This window comes from Paroedura picta, chromosome 10 (genome assembly GCF_049243985.1).
Source record: "Paroedura picta isolate Pp20150507F chromosome 10, Ppicta_v3.0, whole genome shotgun sequence".
Classification (NCBI taxonomy): Eukaryota; Metazoa; Chordata; class Lepidosauria; order Squamata; family Gekkonidae; genus Paroedura; species Paroedura picta.
Window position 1 is genome coordinate 67,453,139 of NC_135378.1, and position 20,368 is coordinate 67,473,506.

Consider the following 20,368-nt stretch of genomic DNA (forward strand, 5'->3'; position numbering starts at 1 on the left):
TAATCAATAATAGCCTTGCAAGCAGAGGCAATCATGTGGATTGAAACAGCTCACCCTATGCCAAACTATCCTGCATTGCTGCGATTAGGACAAATGTTGCTTGAACTTCTGCTGCTGCTCTTTAATCTAGGGCAGAGAAAAAAGACATCCATGTTAGGCTTAATGAAAATGGCAACTTTATTGAGGCTCGATAATAAGGAACATAGCTATCGCAGAAACAGTCTCTTAAATCCTATCCACAGCAGGTCAGACAAGGGCAAAAAGATGCTATCAAAGCTTCTTTCCATCCTCTGTACCTACTGAAATCATGTAACAGAAGTAAGATACCTTTTCTTCCTGGTGGTGGAAAGGGCTGTCGAGTCTCAGCTCTTATGGTTGCCCCCATAAGGTCTTCAAGGCAAGAGATAAACAGAGGTGGATTGCCATTGTGTGCCTCTCTGTAATAACCCTCTATTTCCTTGGTGTTCTTCCAAGATTAGGGATGCCAGTCCCCACTAGAGACCTTGGGACCCCTTACAGTTCATCTCCAGATGACAGAGATCCATGTAGTTTCTCTTTCTTGTCTCAAGCTCTTCTGGCATGAGAAGTCAATGCTGGTTAATACTTGCTGTGGGATGGGAGAGGTATCACTTGCAATAATTATTTGCATTGTACTCTCTTACATATAGATAGGTATGTTCAGCCATAATCCTTTCTGGGTGGGACAAGCCAGGAGGGAACTCTGTAGCAGCAACAGTTTTTTGAAAAATGCCTTGGGATGGAGAATTAAAGTGAATTAGTGGTTTCTTTCAGGGAGGAAAAGATGTAAAAGGAAATATTAGGAGGGGTTTTCACTTCTAGAGAAACATGGAAGTACTATCATGCCTCTTTAGGAACTGGTCCTTGAAACATCCCTGACAGAAAGAGAGAGTAAAAACATTTGGACTTTTTTCAGCAGAACATTCCAGGAACAATAAAAAACCAAAGCAATGTTCTCCCATATTTTCCCTTCTATCTATTCCTAATAATTCTACAGTGGGTGATACATAAATCTCTATACTTAGGCTCAATCAAAATACTCTAAATTCATTATGAGTTTCATACTGGTTTGCAAAAACTCTAGAGAATACAGATTCCACCTGTGAAGCTCTTACATTTACATGTTTTGTCTATCCATCTATCCTCATCCTAAAGCACTTAATCATAGTACAGCTTTCAACATAGCTGATTATTATATACTTTTAAAAACACTCAGGGGATTCCCCCAAGTTGCCTGGTTCCTTTTAAATATGGTTTCATTCATAACACACCTGACTAGACAACTGCATATATCAATAAGTGGTCATTGTTCTCTGGGTGGGGGGAACGGGGACTGTCTCCTGTATCTGCCCATGTTTAATATTGATATGTAGATGTCTTTGGCTTATTCGATGTCAAGACTTTTGTTTTGCAGTGAGTATATAAGAACAGCAGCTAATCTGTTTATGGCTGAAGTATTCTGCCATTTTGTTTTGTCATCAGGCACTGTTGTGTTACATATGCATAGACACATTTATGATGAGAAGATCTCTCAAGTCATCTGTCCTTACAGGTAATGCAGCAATGGCTTCTATCACACACACACACACACACACACACACATGCTCAGAACTGTGTAAAACCACCACTTTAAAAGGTCTCTTCAGTCATGAATGTCTATGAAAAAATAAATCAGTGCAGGGAAAACTGAAAAGCACAACTATAGTAATGTGGTTAATAATCCTCTTTTTATATGTAAAACTTTGCTTATATAGAGAAAGGATTATCTCACAGTAATGCAGGTGTGTTTTTTAGTATTTGTCGTTCTATTTACTTTTAAACTGCTATTCTTTGGTATTGGGTAAAAATGCATATACCGTATTTGCCGGCGTATAAGACGGCTTTTTCCCTCTCAAAAAAATGCCTCCAATTGGGGGGGCCGTCTTATACGCCGGGTGCACTTCAGTCTGGATGCGGCGGCGGGCGGCGGGCGGCAGGCGGCTCCCCCCCCCGACACTGAGCTCACGGCGGTGGCGGGCGGCGGCAGCTCTCCCCCACTGGGCTCACGGCAGGCTGCGGGCGGTGGGCGGCGGGCGGCGGGCGGCGGGCGGCGGGCGGTGGGCAGCGCCAGCTCCCCCTCACTGGGCTCATAGCGGTGGCGAGCGGCGGCAGCTCCCCTCCCCACTGGGCTCACGGCGGCGGCAAACTCCATATTTTGAGTGAAAATGTTGGGGGGTCGTCTTATACGCCCAGTCGCCTTATACGCCGGCAAATACGGTATATGTGAAAATGTCAGTTTTATCTCATGTAGATGCATGAATGAAAACAGACCCTTCTCACATTAGTATAGAAATGCAAATAGGAGAGATGCTGCTATGACTCACATTCTGCAGTAGTAATATAATGACTCAGTGAAGGAAGCCATGGTCTTCAGTATACATGAGCCTTCAGTTTACAAAATCAGGATGCAAAGCCTCACACTTGCTCTCCCTCCACCCCATACCTGCAGAGCTGTTGTTTTCTGCTCTGCCCCAGACATTGCCCATTGCCCACTGTGCATGCCCACTGCTCCACTGGAAACTTGTGAAAACACCTACTCCCCCCTCCACCTGAAACTCACAGAGCCAGCATTTGACAACTTGAAGGCAGCAGGCAGTGTCTGAGGCAGAGCTGCAAATGCTGGCTCTGTGAGTTTTGCCCAAAAGTCAGAGTGTCACCTCTGATGTGCTGATGTTATTTCTGTGTGATGACAGAATATTGGGGAGCTCCTCCTGATCATGCCTCCAAACACCACCACCCTTCTTGTTCATCAGTTTCGTCATTCTGGAATTATTTTATAGCCATTACGTATTCTCACTGACCCTTTTATAGGCTTTGGTAGGTTTGGTAGGTTTAATGTTGTGTGTTATTGTCTTTTCTTATGCTGATAATTTACTAAATTTTTGTTGGCCTTGGTAATGCTTTTGCTAGCGTTGAGGTATAATAAGTCTTATACTGGATTGGTTATTTTTATCTTGTTGTTACAATTCTGAATTGCTTTATAGGTTGTTTTATATCTTGTTTTGAGTTATAATCAATCAATCAACAATCTTTATTGGCATAAAAATAAGACAAATCAGAATACAACCAGCTAGTTGTTAAATTCACGCAGCTTAATTGCGATTTGTGAGAATTTAGCCACTTTATCAATTGTATCTGGATCCTGATTGCAGAGAAGGAACTGTACCTTGCGTTTATCAGAGTAGCCAGTACATTTAACTAGGAGTGAGTCTAGATTGTAAGCCGTTGTTTTGAGTTACTGTTTTATGATTTATTGTTTTGGCAGTCTTGTAATCAACTCAGGCACAGCTGTTGAATTAGCAAACAAATACCCTAATAAAATGAATGTTTCTAGCCTCAGGACATATATTTCTTGTGAAAATGTATTTGAGTGGTCATGGGAATAAAAATGTCACAGATACCGGACAAGAGTTTGAATCCATTTTCGCAGTTTCGTTGCATCCATGTGATACATCATTGTTTGTTTCTAGCTCAGTTTTCCTTTGTGCTTCTAACTCATTTTGGTTGCCTAGCCTGGCCCCTTCAGTGGAAGCCTTGTCAGAAACGACAGGTATAAAATGTTGACCAGTTCATTATTTTGAAATGCTTATTCTATTACAATAGGGACCTTGGTGAAAGAGAAGGGGGCAGGTTCCACTTTTGCAAAGGAAATAACTGAGTGGATTAAGGTCTTAAAGTTCAACATGTGGAAGGACGACTGTCAAAACCTATTACATGGAATGTATGGCAAAACCTACTACATGGAATGTACAGCTGACGAGTGGCCAAGCAGATGAATGCATCAGATATTTTATACTATATTTTGAACAAAATAATGAAATGGACCCTGCTAGATAAGAAGGAGAAGAAGAGTTAGTTCTTATATGCCACTTTTCTCTACCCGTAGGAGGCTCAAAGCGGCTTACAGTCACCTTCCCATTTCTCTCCCCCAACAGACACCCTGTGAGGTGGGTGAGGCTGAGAGATCCCTGATGTCACTGCACAGTCAGAGCAGTTTTATCAGTGCCGTGGCGAACCCAAGGTCACCCAGTCGGTTGTATGTGGGGGAGCACAGAATCGAACCCGGCTTGCCAGATTAGAAGTCCACAGTCCTAACCACTCCACCAAGACCCAGTGTCTCCCAGCCCAGCAGCCTTTTTCTCGTAGAGGGCAGTTTAATGCGTCAGGAAACCTACAAGCATTACACAAACACATAGTTCTCCCTTGTTGTTTGTCACAACTGGTTTTCAGGGGCCTAGTATACCATTGAATGATCAGGGCTAAAATATTCCACAAATCCAGTTAATCTTTTTTAAAAAGCTGTCCTGTCCAATGGCCCCAATCATATCATGGGGTAGTGGATGGGAATATAAATTAAATACTGGATCACAGATATATGTATAGTTTATGTATATAAATGTATAGTTTATGTATATATTCTGTTGTGCAAAGCACAGCAGGAGAGCTTTGCTACCTGTTGCACCCATAGAGTTATGGGGAGGGGAGTTGACTGGGCAGACAGAGAATCCTGAAGGAGATGGGTGGGCAGAAAGCAGCAGAGCAACAGGAATTGGGGAGCAAGAGACCAGAGTGGCAGGGATGGAGGTATGCTGCTCATGCAGCAAGGGACAGACAGTAAAAGAGCAGGGAAAGGGATATGTGGGGGCAAGTGGGTGGGTAGTCAGAGTAGTTGAGCCCAGCAGCAGCCACACAATTTGCACATTGGCCAGACCTAGCAGGAGGCCTTGCACAATTAAACCAAGCCACTTGCAATGGTCATGACTTGTTCAGTTTGTCCAGACTTTTCCCAGGGACAGGCTGATAGGGGGAGAGAAGGAAGTTAAATTGAAAAACAATGTGATATAATGGTTATTTATTTATTTATTTATTTATTTATTTATTTATTTATTTATTTATTTATTTATTTATTATTTAGATTTATATCCCGCCTCTGACTTTTGTCACCTCAAGGCATCTAACAATTAAAACCATAACAATTACCCCATAAAAACCCATAAAACAATAACAATACATATAATATATAACAACCTACAAGATGGCAGAAACAACTATCCCAAATCAATCCGCAAAGTCCAGCCAAACAATTCAGCACTAGATGTTATTGTATTACAAGGGATGATCAGCTAGGGTGGGACCCCAGATTGAACTCCGGTCAACACCCCCCCCCCAGTCTCAACCAAATGCCTGGCGGAAGAACTCCGTCTTGCAGGCTCTGCAGAACTTAGACAGCTCCATCAGGGCTGGGAGCTCGTTCCACCAGGCAGGGGCCAGGGCCAAAAGGGCTTGGAGGTTAGAGTGTCAGACAAGGATCTATTTGAGATGGGTGACTGCTTTTTGTTATCTGATTGTTCAGTAGGTATTGCTTATATTTATTCTACAGAAAATGTGAATGAAAGGGTATATTCCAAATATCTCATTGGTCTCTACGGTGCTATGGGACTTGAGTCCAGCTCTGTCTTAGCTTCTTGTTTGCTACAAACAAATGTGGAACTCTGCTCACTGCTGTTATGCAACAAGGGATTAATGGGTGTATGAATGCCACTGATGTGGTTTTTTAAAAAAATTCAGATTTGGTTCTGCAGCTGTCACTAAGCTCCTCTTCAAATGATATATTTATTATGAGAGAAATGGGAGGGGGATGCTTCTATAAGACTTTGAAAGCAATATGCCTGGCTAGGGGACGTTCTTACATTTAAATGGATAGCCTGCCTGCGTGGGTTTGCCTGAGATTACTGTAGTGCCAGTGTGCCTGACTTACCGAGTGCCGCCTTTAATCTTAAAGTATTGGATTTCACTGTCACTGAAATGAAAAACCACTAAGTTTAGTGGTCACTTTAAATTGTCACCGTTGTCACAAAAGTCTTGTCAATCTTGGCTTAAAAATAAAGCCAGCATATCAGGTTTGCTGTAACAAGACACTTTAGCTTCACAAAGTAATGGGCATTAGTTAATAGATATTAGCCACAGTAAATAAAGAAGAAAGCCCAAACTGGTCTACTTAGACGTAACTTCTATTATATTCAAGGGGGTTTTCTCCCAAGAAGATAAATTTAGTAGGATTCACCTCTATTTAGGATTGCATGGGAAATATAATGGTTTAAAGTTGTAATTGTGATGTCAAAATACAATCAACAATTAACTGAGAAATACTATGTATATGTGCTCTTGTAGCTTTCTGTTTACACAAAGCAATGCAAATGGAGTCTTCCAGATCATCCATCAAGTGTTTTCTGTCTTGTATTGAAAAATGAGGTTACGGAGTAATTTCTAAAGGAGAATGGAATTAACTCTAAACTTTCCAAGTGAAAGTACTTTTTAACATCTAAGTGAGAAGTTGGGCCCGACAGTTATGGTGCTAATGATTAAGCAACATTCAGGTGTGTTGTGGTTGGGGGCCGTAAGGAAGAGGGAAGATGGGTTTAAGAAGAATAAGAAGAATTGGTTTTTATACCCCACTTTTCTCTCCCTGAAGGAGTCTCAAAGCCTTCCCATCTTCTCTTCACAACAGATACTTTATGAGAAGGGTAGGGATCTGACATGACTGCTCTGTGATAACAGCTCTATCGGGACTGTGACCGACCCAAGGTCACTCAACTGGCTGCATTTGGAGGAGTGAGGAATAAAACTCAGCTCTCCAAATTAGAATCCACCACTCTTAACCACTAAACTAAGCTGGCCCCCACAATTTCCCCAGTCAGAAATGGCCAGGCTGCTTTAAGCCTTGGGATTTAAAAAAAAGGATACCAATACTGTGCCTGCCTGTCTTTCTTTCAAAGACTTAAAGGAGGGTAGTTTTAGAGCCCAGATACACACATATCTCTTGCTTACTTATCTTTCTTTTCCAAGTAGTATTTTATTTAGTTATTTATTTGTTTGACTTATAGCCCACCACTCCCAGAGACTCTGGCTCATGGTGGGTAACATCATTAAAACCCCACAATAAGTCCCAATAAAACACATAAAAGCAGTTATCCCATCCCGGCTGTGGAAGTACTTCACACACACACACACATGTACTCTCAATGGATTACCAATAGCCTTGTGCCTCTAGGGAACAGTTGGAAAGGGGATGGGCTGTTGTTCTAGCCCCTTCAGGATGGAGGCCCAACCAAAGACCTGGCTCCGTTTTGCATACCCTGTGGAACTGGAAAAGCTCTAACAGGGCCCTCAGCTCTCCTGGGAACTCATTCCACCAGGTCAGCCCAGGATGGAAAATAGCTAATCTCCACACATGTGGGTCCATGATTTCCAGTGTCATGTGGGGTTTGGTCCTTAGCAGAGTTTGGCTGAGGCAGAAGCAGAAGGGTGTCTAACATCCTTATCCTGGTATTGACCAGGCCACCTATGTTGAGCCTTCTGTGCATATCAGCATCAGTGGCTGGACCATTTGCCGACAGAGGTTGATATGATGCACATTCAAGTATGCTTGTGAATATATGTTCCCTTCCACATTCTAGCACAACTAAATGTCATTTTCTTTACACATGACATGAGGTTATAGAATTTATATTGAGCTGTCTATCACATCACATGCTAACAGCAGTTGACCTCAGTTTGTTTCACATTTTGAAAGTCATAGCAAAGACCAAATACTTTCACTTATGAAGGCAGTTCAGTGACCTTCAAATTTCTTGTGCCATTCTAAACTGAATAGCTTGCAAGAAATGCCAATTAATCTGAATCGAACCTGCTTCTACACATTTGGGAGTTTACCTTCAGAGAATCATGAAAGAGTTCCTTATTTATTCATTCGTTTACTGAAGATAATAGTCATGGAATGCAATTTTCATTAAAGGTATGGAGTACATTTTCCCCTGCATTCCTTATTACCAATGTGAATAAATTAGGTCAATATTTGTGGCAGTGTAAATGAGATTGTTAGTGCACCACATGTTTTTGTGTCTCGATAAGGAAACCATTTGCTATGGCACAGGGGTAATACAATGGAATGGCAAAGTGAAATTATGAGAAGGGTTCATTCCATGCTAGTATAGAATGACTCTGCCTGCTTATTTCAGCTGTCCTTCAGCCATGTCTGTCAAGTAGGTGACAGCAGCTATTTCTGTTTGCCAAGATGACTGTGAGCTTTCAGTGTTCGCTAACTAAAAATGTTTAGCATCTCTACCTAATGTGAGGGTTTAAAAAAAAAAACTCCAGTGTGTAAGTACCTGTTCAGTGAGTGGACCACAGGATGTATGTATATGACCCATTTCCGTGCATGCATTCCACAAGTATTCATGAAGTATTTTTCACTAGATTTTGAAGGAAACTCTGAAACATGGAAGTGGATATTATATACATGACACTAAAAATGCGGCTTTATTTTTCATAGGTGGCCAACAAACATACTCGTGTTTTATATTTGCTACTTTTATTTTATATTCATTTCAATGATCCCACTGATTAAAGGGTCTCGTTAGCTTCTCCTTCAAATGATAAATTTACAGATAAAAGAAATTATAGCCATTTGGGAATGATCGGGTTACTCCTGATTTTGAAAGGGAGAGTTAAACCAGTGATGTTTGAATCAATGACTTTTTAGAATGCAAGATTATGCTGAATTAAAAATTAGAAATTCCTCTTTGAAAATGTGCATTTAGATCAGAGGTAACTGAGTTATTTTCTTGCTTAATTTACTGAAGATTTCACTTTCTACACTAGCGTGGTGTAGTGGTTAAGAGTGGTGGTTTATAATCTTGGAAGCTGGGTTTGATTTTCCATTTTCCCACATGTAGCCAGCTGGGTGACCTTGGGCTCGCCACAGCACTGATAAGGTTGTTCTGACTAAGCAGTAATATCAGGATTCTCTCAGCCTCACCTGCCGCACAGGGTGTCTGTTGTGGGGAGAGGAAAGGCAAGGCGATTGGAAGCCACTTTGAGACTCCTTCGGGTAGAGAAAAGCAGCATATAAGAACCAACTCTTCTTCTTCTAGTTCCAATTCGAAACAATTAATAAGAAATAGGAGAGAGGGGAAGTTATTTTTCTTCTTTTTCCACCTCATTTTTATAAACCTATGTTATAAATTTTAGATTGTGTATGGGGGTGTGGGGGTGGGGTGGTGGGAAAAAGTGCCCCTTGGTTGCTGTCTTCTGTACTTTTTTCAGCTCAGCAATATCTTCTCTCTCTCTCTCTTTTTTTTTAGAGTGAAAGAACTGTGCATGCTATTCCAAGTGAGGCTGCATTATGTATGTGTACAAGACCATTACAATATTGGCCGTTTTATTTTAATTTCTTGATCTTTCCCAGCAGGGAGTTTGCCTTTTTTCACCACTGCTGTGCCCTGTTGAGCTCTTCATTATAACTCCAAGACCTCTTTCCTTCTCAGCCTCTGCCAATTCAGACTCCATCTGCTAGATTTTTTCCCTTCCAGTCTGTATTACATTTAGATACACTGCCCTTCATTTACCGTATTGTTACCTGCCCATATAGTTTTGAGAGATCCTCTTAAAGTACTTTACAATCCCATCCTGAATAATTTGGTACCATCAATCACTGGCCATTACATTGCTCACCCCCAATTCCTAAGGACTAGTGAAGAAGGATTTTCTTTTTTGCTTAAGCTATTTTAAATAATAATGCTGCCTTTAATACTATCTTCCTACTTTCTTACCTAGAAGAGATATTAGATTAAATCACCTGTAATTTCCTGTATCCCTCCTAATCCTAGAAAAGATTGAGGAATATATTCCATAGAACACCATCCTTATTATCAAGACCAATTAAATGTTTTCTTTTAATACTGTACTTACTCAAAAGGCAGACAACTCTGAATGTAAAGTGATCTCCCTAAAATGTTATACGCACTATATATATATATATATATATATATATATATATATATATATATATATATATATATATATATATATATATATATATATATATATATATATATATATATATATATATATATATAATATATTATTATTATTATTATTATTATTATTATTATTATTATTATTATTATTGGACATAAACTGTAATTCTTATGAGAATATAAGACAGCTCCTTCTACCTTTTAGATGGGATACCTAAAAAACACACTCAGTCTTGCATTTAAGTGTATAAGTAAATATTCTAAAACTAGTTTAAAAAGAAGTCTTACTATTAATAAGTAATATTGACTACTATTCTTAGTATCTGTGCTTTTTTGTTTTGTTTTGTCATGGAGTTATAGCTAAGTCATGGTGGCCCTGTAGGGTTGTCAAGGCCAGAGACATTCAGAGGTGGTTTACCATTGCCTGACTACACATCACATTCCTGGTATTCCTTGGAGGCCTTTCGTCCAAATACTATTCATTGAATTATAGAATAACAAGAGTTGGAAGGGACCTCCTGGGTCATCTAGTCCAACCCCCACACAATGCAGGACACTCACAACCCTACCGCTCTTCCACTGTAACCTGCCACCCCCTTGAGCTGACCCTGTTTAGCTTTTGAGCTCTTATGAGATTGGGCTAGTTTGGGCTATCAGGTCAGGGCAGTAACTATACTACAGTAATGAAATTCTCATTTGAGGTTAATTTTAGTGAAACAATTAGGCTGGCTTGGCTGAGAGCCAGCCAGTGTGCAAAAATAATTAACGAAATAAAAAACGATTTGCCGTTTGATGTGTTTTCTGATTATATTTAAAGGTTAGTTTTAAATATAGTGGAACTTGTTAGGAGCACTGAGGACAGTGATAGATAAAAATCTGAATTAATAGGTATGCTTTCTGGAACTAGATTAATAAATCCTTTCTATCACTAACAGCTTGTTTAAAATATCTCTCTACTGTAGCAAGGAAACTCTCAGCAAGAGTCGATATTTTACTTAAAATGCCATAAAGTTGGTTACCTGTTGAGTTTAGCTACTGTGAGCAGGCTTACCTTACTGTGTATTAGTTGATCTCATTAATCTTTATGACACTAGTTTGTTCCACTGAGGAGAAGTTACTTTCTTTTTACAGACTTGAAAATTGAATATGACATTTTAAGCAAGCACATTTCTCTTAAGAGATTGTTATTGGTGAAATATTAACTAGGAAAAGAATGTGCTGACTATACTGAACATAAACTATACCTTAGTCCAGTATGTAGAATGCTGTTGCCCCAATCCAAGATTCCTGAATGGACAGCCATGGTACACTTGTTGACAATACATGAGATTGCTGGCCATGACTTAGAAGTAGAGCATCTACTTTGTATGCAGAAGAGACCCTGGTTACAATCCATGGCCAATTAAAAAGGACCAGGCAGAAGATATTTGGAGAACTGCTGCCAGTTTTGAGTAGACAATACTGACTTTGATGGGCCAAGGTTCTGATGCGGTATAAGGCAGCTTCATGTGTGCACTAAAATAACTTATAACATTGTTATTACATGGTTGCAAACACATAAAGAATGCAGACATATAGAGGAGAAATATACAGTGACCTTTTCAGTGACAAATTCCATAACACCTAGTGGTAATCCTCACTTAAAGAAACCTACCTGGCATTGACCAGAAATGCAATATTACCCTTAACTACTACTGTTTAAAAGAGAGGAAAATAAACAGGAAAACCATGGACTGCGATTCTAGAGGTACAGATATCGATTTTAGATCATGTAAACAATCCCATGTTCAGAACCTTACAAAATGCTTCTACCCATTACATAAACGATCCATAAATTACATAAATGATCTACCCATTACATACTTTGCTATGAGTATGTCAGTATAAATCATAGTTTGCACAAACTGTGGGGACTGGACTTTAGGACTATCCTCAAACATTTCTAAAATGTGACAAATATACATTGAAGCTGATTATGCACGGAATGGTTGTGTCGGGCCAGTGCTTGCATGTCAGTGGGGCAAATCCCCGCAGATGCACAACATTGCTGTCAGCCCAGCGCCGTCCTGTCCCTGGCCCACATTAGGGCCTCAGATGCCCCGCAAGAAGGGGATGCTGATTTTCCAGCATTTCCATCTTTAACATGGGTGCCCATGCCGGGCCGGGCCCATGCGTGCAGGGAAGAGATGGGCCATTTAGGCCCAGCTCCTCCCCTACCTTAGGTGTCCCTGAAGGGGAAAAAATGTCCTGTTCGGATTCATGGCATTGCAGAGCCAAATGAAGCATTCGTCTACCCCCATGATGGTGGGATCATATCGCCATACCACACAGTAATAGAGGGACCCCCACCCCCTGCCCACCCCCTGACATTGCTGCCATGTGGTGCAGGGGAACCTGTCTGCCCCACAGTTGTGTGTGCGCATGAACAACTCTGGGGTGGACTGTGTGCGCTGAGGGATTTTGCCCCCCATGTGTACACGGAAAGCAGCGGGGCTTGCTGCCACACCATTAGGAATTGGCAGTGGCCCAGTCTCCCTACCACCATGCATAATTAGCCTTAAAGTTTCTTGATGGTGAGTGAAATTGTTGCAGATGCCGTGTTGCTAGTCCTCCATTCATGATACAATCCCTCATAGGTAGTTAGCAACACAATCTCTTCATCTTCTGAAAATTCACATATTGATCATCAGATATTGGCACCAAATGCTGCATACCGAACCATCTTTCTTCTCAACCAGCCATCAACCATCCTTCTTCTCAACCAGTTTATGCACTGGAGGTTTCATGCCACGCTGCAGGCTGGAGTTTTAGTCATGGCAGGTTGCCCCACCTCTTCCTGTACCCACATGGGGGAGCATTTCGCCTAGTGTACCTCATCCACCCCCGATTTGTGCTCCTGCAAAGGAGCTGGGGCAGTGAAGTTCCTAGTGCATAAACAGTCATATGTTCTTGGAACATAGATAGTATCTATGTCTGGGAATTGAATAACTCCTGGCAAATTTAATTTTCTTAGTCATTTTTAACAAAACAAGAACCCCAGGACCATTTAATTTCTGTCAAATACTTCCCCAGCATTTGGGGAGAATCTTTTGCATGTGGGAAAGCTGACATCTAAAAAGACTCTTAGAAGAAGAGAAGGTATTGCTTGCTCCTTTTGTTGTCCTGTGTACTGTTATTTTGACTCAGTGGCAGTTATTGGTCTGAAGAATTTTGAGTGGCACAATTACAAAACTGGAACTGTTTGCTTTTCAGGCCCTCCTGGTAAACGAGGTAAGCGAGGAAGAAGAGGAGAGATTGGTAAGTTTCCTCTGTTTGTGTTTCTTACAAAATCTGAATCATTTTGTAAAAATGTGTTTGCTGATGGTTTGACTCATGAGTGCTTTTATTCTACTACTTACTGAGCCAACAAAATGTATAGTGGTTTGAGAGAATAATAAATGGAAGCGTAGAAAGTGTTCTAGGCACTGGGATCCGTGGCATACAACTTCAAATTAATTTGAGTACTTTATTAGTAATCAAAATATTTTTATGTAGCTATAGAAAACATGGTTAAAATGGCATTGAAAAAAAACCTACAGACATTCAGACATAACAGTTCAGTAGCTCTCAAAGCTGTTCTGTTCACTTGTCATAAACACATGGCATTATTAACAAAGGAAATTAATTTGCTTTCTGTTAAAGACCCAGCACATTAAAATTCTCTTTAGGACCGTTTACCAGCACAAGAAATTACTTTAGTTAACTACACAGTAAAATCACATTGTTAAAAATGAAAGCCTAACAATAGTTAAAGCAAACTTCAAGGACAGCTGCTGCTGTTATAGGCCCTCTTTATGCTGCTCTTGAGTCAGAAGTAAAAGGCGAGCATAAAAGCTAATGAAAAATCATTGATTTGAGAACTACAGCTGCTCTTCTTAATAAGCCTGAAAGAAATATTAGATGCGATTTGCAGACTTCTGATAATACTCACAAAAGTGGTTGCACAAAGAGCTTTGAGTGTAAATAATTGGAAAAATGTGCCAGTATTGCTTCAAAAAGTGTGATATTTTTAACACGGAATATTTCATAACTGGGATTTGAGTGGAGGAGGAGAAAGTCTGGTGCAGTTATGTGACTAATGGAGCCGTCTTGGCAAAGATAGAATGGAAAATTTACATTCAAGCCTTGCTTAAAAACCAAACAATCAAAAGAAGGGTAGAGTTATTGTGAAGTGGTGCAGAACTTTAAGTTTGAAAAAAGAACTGGATAGCGACAGAAATCAATGTGTGAAGTGCCTTGCATGATTATTATTTCTTACTTATAATGAGACTATGACACTAGATGCAAAATTATAATTCACGTTCCAAAGGAGTAGCTATGTTAGTCTGTTGCAGAAAACTCTTTTTTGTAGGGCCAATCTAGATGATAATATTTTTGAGTTTGAGTTTCATTATTTCTGAGCCTGCTTTATTTATTTATTTATTTTACAACGTGAGGGCCCAGTCTTCCGGGGAATGAGGGGTTCCTGTCCCCTTCCCATGTACGTCTCAAGAGTCAAAAGAGGCAAATGGTTTAATTTTTTTTTAAATAACAGGTGCTAAAATTGTGTTGTGCCCTAATTGTTGTGCCTAAAATTGTGTTGTGCAGGGGTAGTCAACCTGTGGTCCTCCAGATGTTCATTGACTACAATTCCCATGAGCCCCTGTCACCATTTGCTGGCAGGGGGTCATGGGAATTGCAATCCATGGACATCTGGAGGACCACAGGTTGACTACCCCTGCCCAATTGGAAGACTCAAGGATGCAGTATCATCTAGTTGGGTGCCAAAAGTCTGGTTAAGGTTTCATGTTGCCTAACCTCCCCCGAGTCAGTCAACTTCATCAGATGCATGAAGTATTGTTGCTGGTTGATAGGGACATGTATGAGTATCAAGAGAAAAAGGAAATGACTGTACACAATGAAATCAGCATTGCAAGTAATACAGAAAGCAGGTATCACATTACTGGGAAGAATAAAACTGAAAACAAGATCCAGTCAAAAGAGTAAAAAACATCCCATCAGAGTAGATGTAACAAATGGGAAAAGTATGATCACCCTGTCCTGGGTAGCTCAGGCTAGCCCAATCTCATCAGAACTTTTACATTTATTTTATTTTTGGATTTATTTCATTTTTTTGGCTTTATCTTGAAAGCTAAGCAGAGCTGATTAGTACTTGGATGGGAGCCCACCATGGAATAGCAGAGTTACTACCCAGGGGCAGGCAACAGGCAACCACCTTGGAATGTTTCTTGCCTTGAAAACCCTACAGGGTTGGCATATGCTGGCTGCAAGAACGATGCCCTCCCCCAAAAGTAAGATGAACAATATACATGAATACCTTACAAGGAGTAATGGTTTTGCCAACCCAGTATTACCATATGGGCTTGCCAGGTGGCTTGAAGAAAAATAGAGACATAATGTATGGAAATGGGCAGGTGAAACTTTTACATGGTGTGGAAGTAAATTGCAATCCCATATGCTTCCGTTAAAAGAATGTGATGTAGTTCTCCAGGTTAGTTGGAAACTACTTTACTGGATAAGAAAATGGGTCACCTCTCCTTGACATATCTGCAGATTGAGAATGTTGCAATTAGGAATGATCAGTAAAGGCACTGTATATTTGTGACTGATTTCTCAACTTTCATAAACTTATGTATTTCTTTTTCTTTTCTTTTTCCCCCCAGGACCCCCTGTAAGTACCACAGAGATACTACTGGATCTTCCATGTTATCAGGAATAGGGTAGAAGATTTTTTTTAAAATTACAGAATTGTACCAAATACCATTCATGTGATCCAACAGGTGCATTCTCATTTGATGTTAACATGTTAAATGTTTTAAATCTAATAAATTATTGGGCTGCTTTAAACAAAAATGAAAACTAAAAATTTGACAATAGCATTGAGAATAGCATTTTGTAACAAAACAATGAGTATGTCTTTTTGCATTAGTTGCTGCTAATCATCATCTTTGACCTGCTACCATTTATACAAACAACGCTCTTTCTGTGACGGAATGGTGCACATGTATCTTGCAATCACAGCTGATGGGTCATACAAACCTGTACCACCAACACTATCCGTGAATACTTTAGATCAAGCTTTTTCAACCAGAGTTTCATGAAACCCTACGACTTCTTGATGGCCCTGGTGGGTTTCTCAAATCAGTGGGAGTTAATTTTTAATATATTTTTAAAATATGTTAAACTTTTATTGGGTGATTTGATCATATATGATCATATCCACACACCCCTCCCCTCCCCAAATGGCCAGTGATGAGCCTGAAGGGGGTGTGCACAGGTGGACGTGTGCACAGCTATGCTTCCCAACCATATTCTGTGAGATCGTACCACTGCTAGGGTTTCTTGAAGCCTGAAGAATGTTTCTGGGGTTTCTCAATTGTAAAAAAGTTGAGAAAGGTTGCTTTAGATACTTAAGAACAGGATCTGTAGTTACTTTATGAACCACAGTTAAATCTTCTCTCTAGTTTTATGTTATATTAGGGACAAAGCCCGTTGTATCCAGAAATACAATGGACACTAGAGCTTGGTGGTAGGAAGAGTAAGGGGAGGAGCTGTCCAATCTGTAATGACATGGGGTTGAATGTGTGTGTTGTGTTGGAGGTTGTGGTGTCATGGTGACAAATGAGGGCATGGGTGTGGAGAGATGGGTGTCAAGAACCTGTGGTTTGAAAAGTTCATTGAGTGTGGGAGAGGACTGGCCTTTGGGAATTGTAGCATAGTGGTTACAGATGAGCTTTCCAGAGCCATGTCTTCAGATATGGGAAGAGAAAATCAGACTGCAGACTCTTCTTAGGGAGAGATTACACAGCAACCAACTCCTACCAGTTCTGCATTCAACATCATTTCCCTTCTTGTGTGAATTAGGCCACAGACACCAAAATGTCCCCCTGCCCTAATAAACATGGGGTAGTCATAGTCTGCCCTACTCCTTCTGTCTCATTTTTTTACGGTTGATAAAATGTTCAGACCGGTGGGGCCCGGAAATCTCCTGGAATTGCTGCTCATCTCCAGACTATAAAGATCAGCTCCCCAGGCTAAAATGGCCACGTTGGAGGGGTAACTGTGTAGCATTGTATCCCACTGAGTTTTAGGGATGCCAGCCTCCAGGTGGGTTATGAGAATCCCCTGAAAGTACAGCTCATCTCCAGGAAGTTAGGCTGAAGGGAAAGCTCTCTCCCTTCACATGCATCCCTTCAAAAGGAATACACATGTTTCCAGACACCCCTTGGTTGCTTGGCTGGTGATGTCTGCCCTTCTGAAGCCCGAGGCCTACTGCTGGCAACTGCAGTCCATGTTGTTGTCCGCAAAGCCAAGTCGTTGTCTAATAAAAGTGGATCATCTCGTTTCCCCCAAAGTCTCCTTGTCTACTTTCCTGTAAAACTAACTCCATTTGAAATTCTGGGCCACTTATGCCTTTGAGTTCATAGGAGTTTTTTATTTACCAGGCCAAGCTTGAAAAAAGTCACTTCAGTTCCCATGTCTCTCCATCCATTTATTTGTTCACTATTTACAGTTTCAGGCTACAAATATTCTTTATTTAGATCTTCCTGCACTTTCCAGACTCGGAGGACAGATACTGGCCTGTCTGTCTGTGTCAGGTGCTGGTAAGGGCTGGCCAAAGCCCATGGTGCAGGATGGACACACCCACACCACTCCCTCCCAACCTCAGTCTGTGAGCCTCTACCATCATCTCTAGATCACTGCTCATCTCTAGATTATTATGATCAATTCTGCAGGCAAAAATGGCTGTTTTGGAGGGTGGACATTGTATGATTTTAAGTCTCACCTCCAAACCTCCAGTAATATTTCTATCCCAGGGGTAGCCAACCTCCAGGTGGGGCCTAGAGAGCTCCTGGATTTACAACTCATCTGCAGACTATAAAGAAAGAGCTGCTTTGGAGTTTGGAAAGGGATGTTGTGCAGAAGAAACATTTAAGGCCTCCCACGCAGATTGCTGTTGAGCTGAAACACTTGAGGCCTACTACACAGGCCTAACTGTCATGTCCAACAACTTCCCTCACTTTGCCTCACACCACTGATGGAGCAGGCAGGTGGCTGACGAGTGCGGTCCCCCCCCCTCCCGGCCTGCTGTGAAGGAGCCTCTAACAGCCTCTGACTGAGGCAAGGGAGGTGTTTCCTTCAAGAGCAATGCAGAGGAGTCTGTGGGCATGGGTGTCCTTTCCTTTTGAGGGGGGGGGGGGAGAGAAGCTTTCTGCTAAACAGTTGGCTGAGAGAAAAGCCCCTTCTCACTTAAAATATTGCTCTGGCTTGCCTCACAGCTGGAAGGAAGAAACAGCCAACCCACATGAATTACTTCTGTGCGACTCTCTGCAAATCTGAGGCCTACTGCACAGGGTTGTTGTGCAGATGAAACCGGAGGCAAAAGAACCTCCAAAGGAGGCCACCCACCCCAGCCCACTTACTGTGTCCCTGTCAGCAGCTAGGGGCAAACTGTCTGCAAGCTTGACAGATTGCTCCTGGCCAGGCTGGGGGATGGGTTGTGTCGCCTCCCTATTGGTCCAAAGTCCGGGGTGCAGGGCCAGTCCGATCTTTGGACCAATCTGAAGGCATGAAGCCTTGTATAATTAGATTTCCTGTTCATGTGAAAAGCATGTGCACACTATCACATACCATTCAATGTATATCTAATGAGTATCATTCCATTTCATTTCATCCAACCAGAGTCAACCAGGGCGGAATGGCTACCCGGTAATTGTCCTACCATACATATATTTGGAATGCATACCACTTTCAGAACCATTATTTTTTGCCTTTGTATGTGTTTGTCTATAGCTAAATACTTTTTAGTGAGCTAAGGAATTTTACCTTTTCCTAATGTATTTACTGAATTCAGAATGAGACCTTTACAAATATTTCACTTAGTAGATCCTTACATAGGATCTAGAAAATACGATTAATTCTATAATTTTGCCTAGAAGGCAATATAGCCATTGTTTTGAGTTTCTGTTTACTGAACTTGCATGTTCTTGAATAGAGACAAAATATTTTATCAGAATTGAAAATATTAATCAAAGTACATCCATAATGTATATCAATTTTCTCTGTTCAAATGCTATTATTAGACTTACTGAAGCTTCAGTTCCTTCTATGGGATTTTTTTCCTAACTTAATTCTGTGTTTCTTTGAGAAAGATAAATTGACTGACATTTATTTATTTTTATTTTATTTATAATGCACCTTTCACACTGAGACTCAATTTGCAACTAGCAGGTCTCTGTGATTCTTTTCAGAAACACAATGTTATGATTGTGTACAAAACTCACTTTAGTGTCATTTATATTTGCATGTTTAGAAGTTTTAAAAATATGAAATAATGCATTCCTATGGAATACTTTTTAAGTCGGGATGTACTTTGATTAATGTTCTCAATTCTGATCATATTTGATTATTGCTAGTCATGAATGAATCCATACAGTCCACCTTCCAAAGCAGCATTATTGTCATTGGAGAGAGGGATTAGTGTAAATTTTAGTATGTTGCAAATTATAGTTTTGTTAATAGGTGGGGTGTAAACACTTTAAAGTAATCAGAAAAATGACTCCTCTTCCTGGTATTTGGTTGGATTCAGCCAGCTTTTTCACACAATTTCATTTAATTGTCCTTCTCACTGGAGACTCCTCCCACATGGCTTTTATCCATGCTGTTCTTGTACTTGGTAGAACTGTGCTCTGTTCCAGTTCAGCAGCTCACGTACTGCTGAACAGCCCTAAAGCATGTCTTAGCATTTGAGAAATTTGGGTTCAGGTTCAGAAGTGTGTTTTCATTTAACCCAGGTATTGTCTCCTGATTGGCAGTTGCCAAGATTATTTCAGCTTGTGGCTTTCGCAGAGAATTATTAACAATCAGTCATACGTTTCATATGAGGGTGTGAATGAATGGATTAGAGTATGAAGCAGGCAGCTGTGATCATTTATAAGTTTCACATCTTTCAGCAGCACAACCTATACTTATAGTCCTCATCAACACTAGTGCAAGCCTGAAGTTTAAAAAAAATGTTTTTTATCGTCCCTTTTGAATGGAACTAATCGGCTGTGGTTTCCTTCAGGTAGTCTAGCCCATTAGCCATTCTCTGTATATCCCTAAATAGGAAATGACCTAAACATTTCCACTTCCAGCTGTGTGGATCAATTATCCCGAATTTTTTCCCATGCTCTATGTGATAGAAGATCACTCATTTTGAGTTCCTGCCCTTCAAGTGTGTAAAGTGCGATCTGGTATTGCCATCATGTACACACGTTATGTCAGTGTGCTTTTTGGGTATTTGATTAAAAGCATGTGTTGTCTTTAGGTTCTGTAGCTGCCTAAATAAGCTTAAAACGAAGTTAGAAATCTGGAAAGCTTCTGCTGTTTGGGAAAAAATTAAGTCAAGGAACTGGATTTCAACTGAGCAACAAAATTTTATATTAGGACCAAACCTTCATGCGTAATTTGGC

The 20,368-nt window shown here is 40.6% G+C and overlaps 1 protein-coding gene and 1 long non-coding RNA gene across 4 annotated transcripts in view; one reads left to right on the top strand and one right to left on the bottom strand.

Moving 5' to 3' along the window:
* The window catches only part of COL25A1 (collagen type XXV alpha 1 chain), a 317,331-nt gene that overhangs the window by 141,070 nt on the left and 155,893 nt on the right, over positions 1–20,368 (top strand). For 2 of the 3 annotated variants that reach the window (XM_077300635.1, XM_077300636.1), the window contains exon 1: positions 15,578–15,634. Coding sequence is in view for 1 of the 3 variants with exons in the window: in XM_077300637.1 (XP_077156752.1) it covers positions 13,128–13,172; positions 15,578–15,585 (53 nt within the window). In the remaining 2 variants the exon portion in view is untranslated. Of the gene's footprint in view, positions 1–13,127; positions 13,173–15,577; positions 15,635–20,368 lie in introns of those variants that run through there. The other variant, XM_077300637.1, reaches the window with a different exon arrangement.
* LOC143819235 (uncharacterized) overlaps positions 14,695–20,368 on the bottom strand; it is a 32,719-nt gene continuing 27,045 nt past the window's right edge. Inside the window, exon 3 of the long non-coding RNA XR_013224873.1 lies at positions 14,695–14,756. This is a non-coding gene — a long non-coding RNA (uncharacterized LOC143819235). The remainder of the gene's footprint in view (positions 14,757–20,368) is intronic.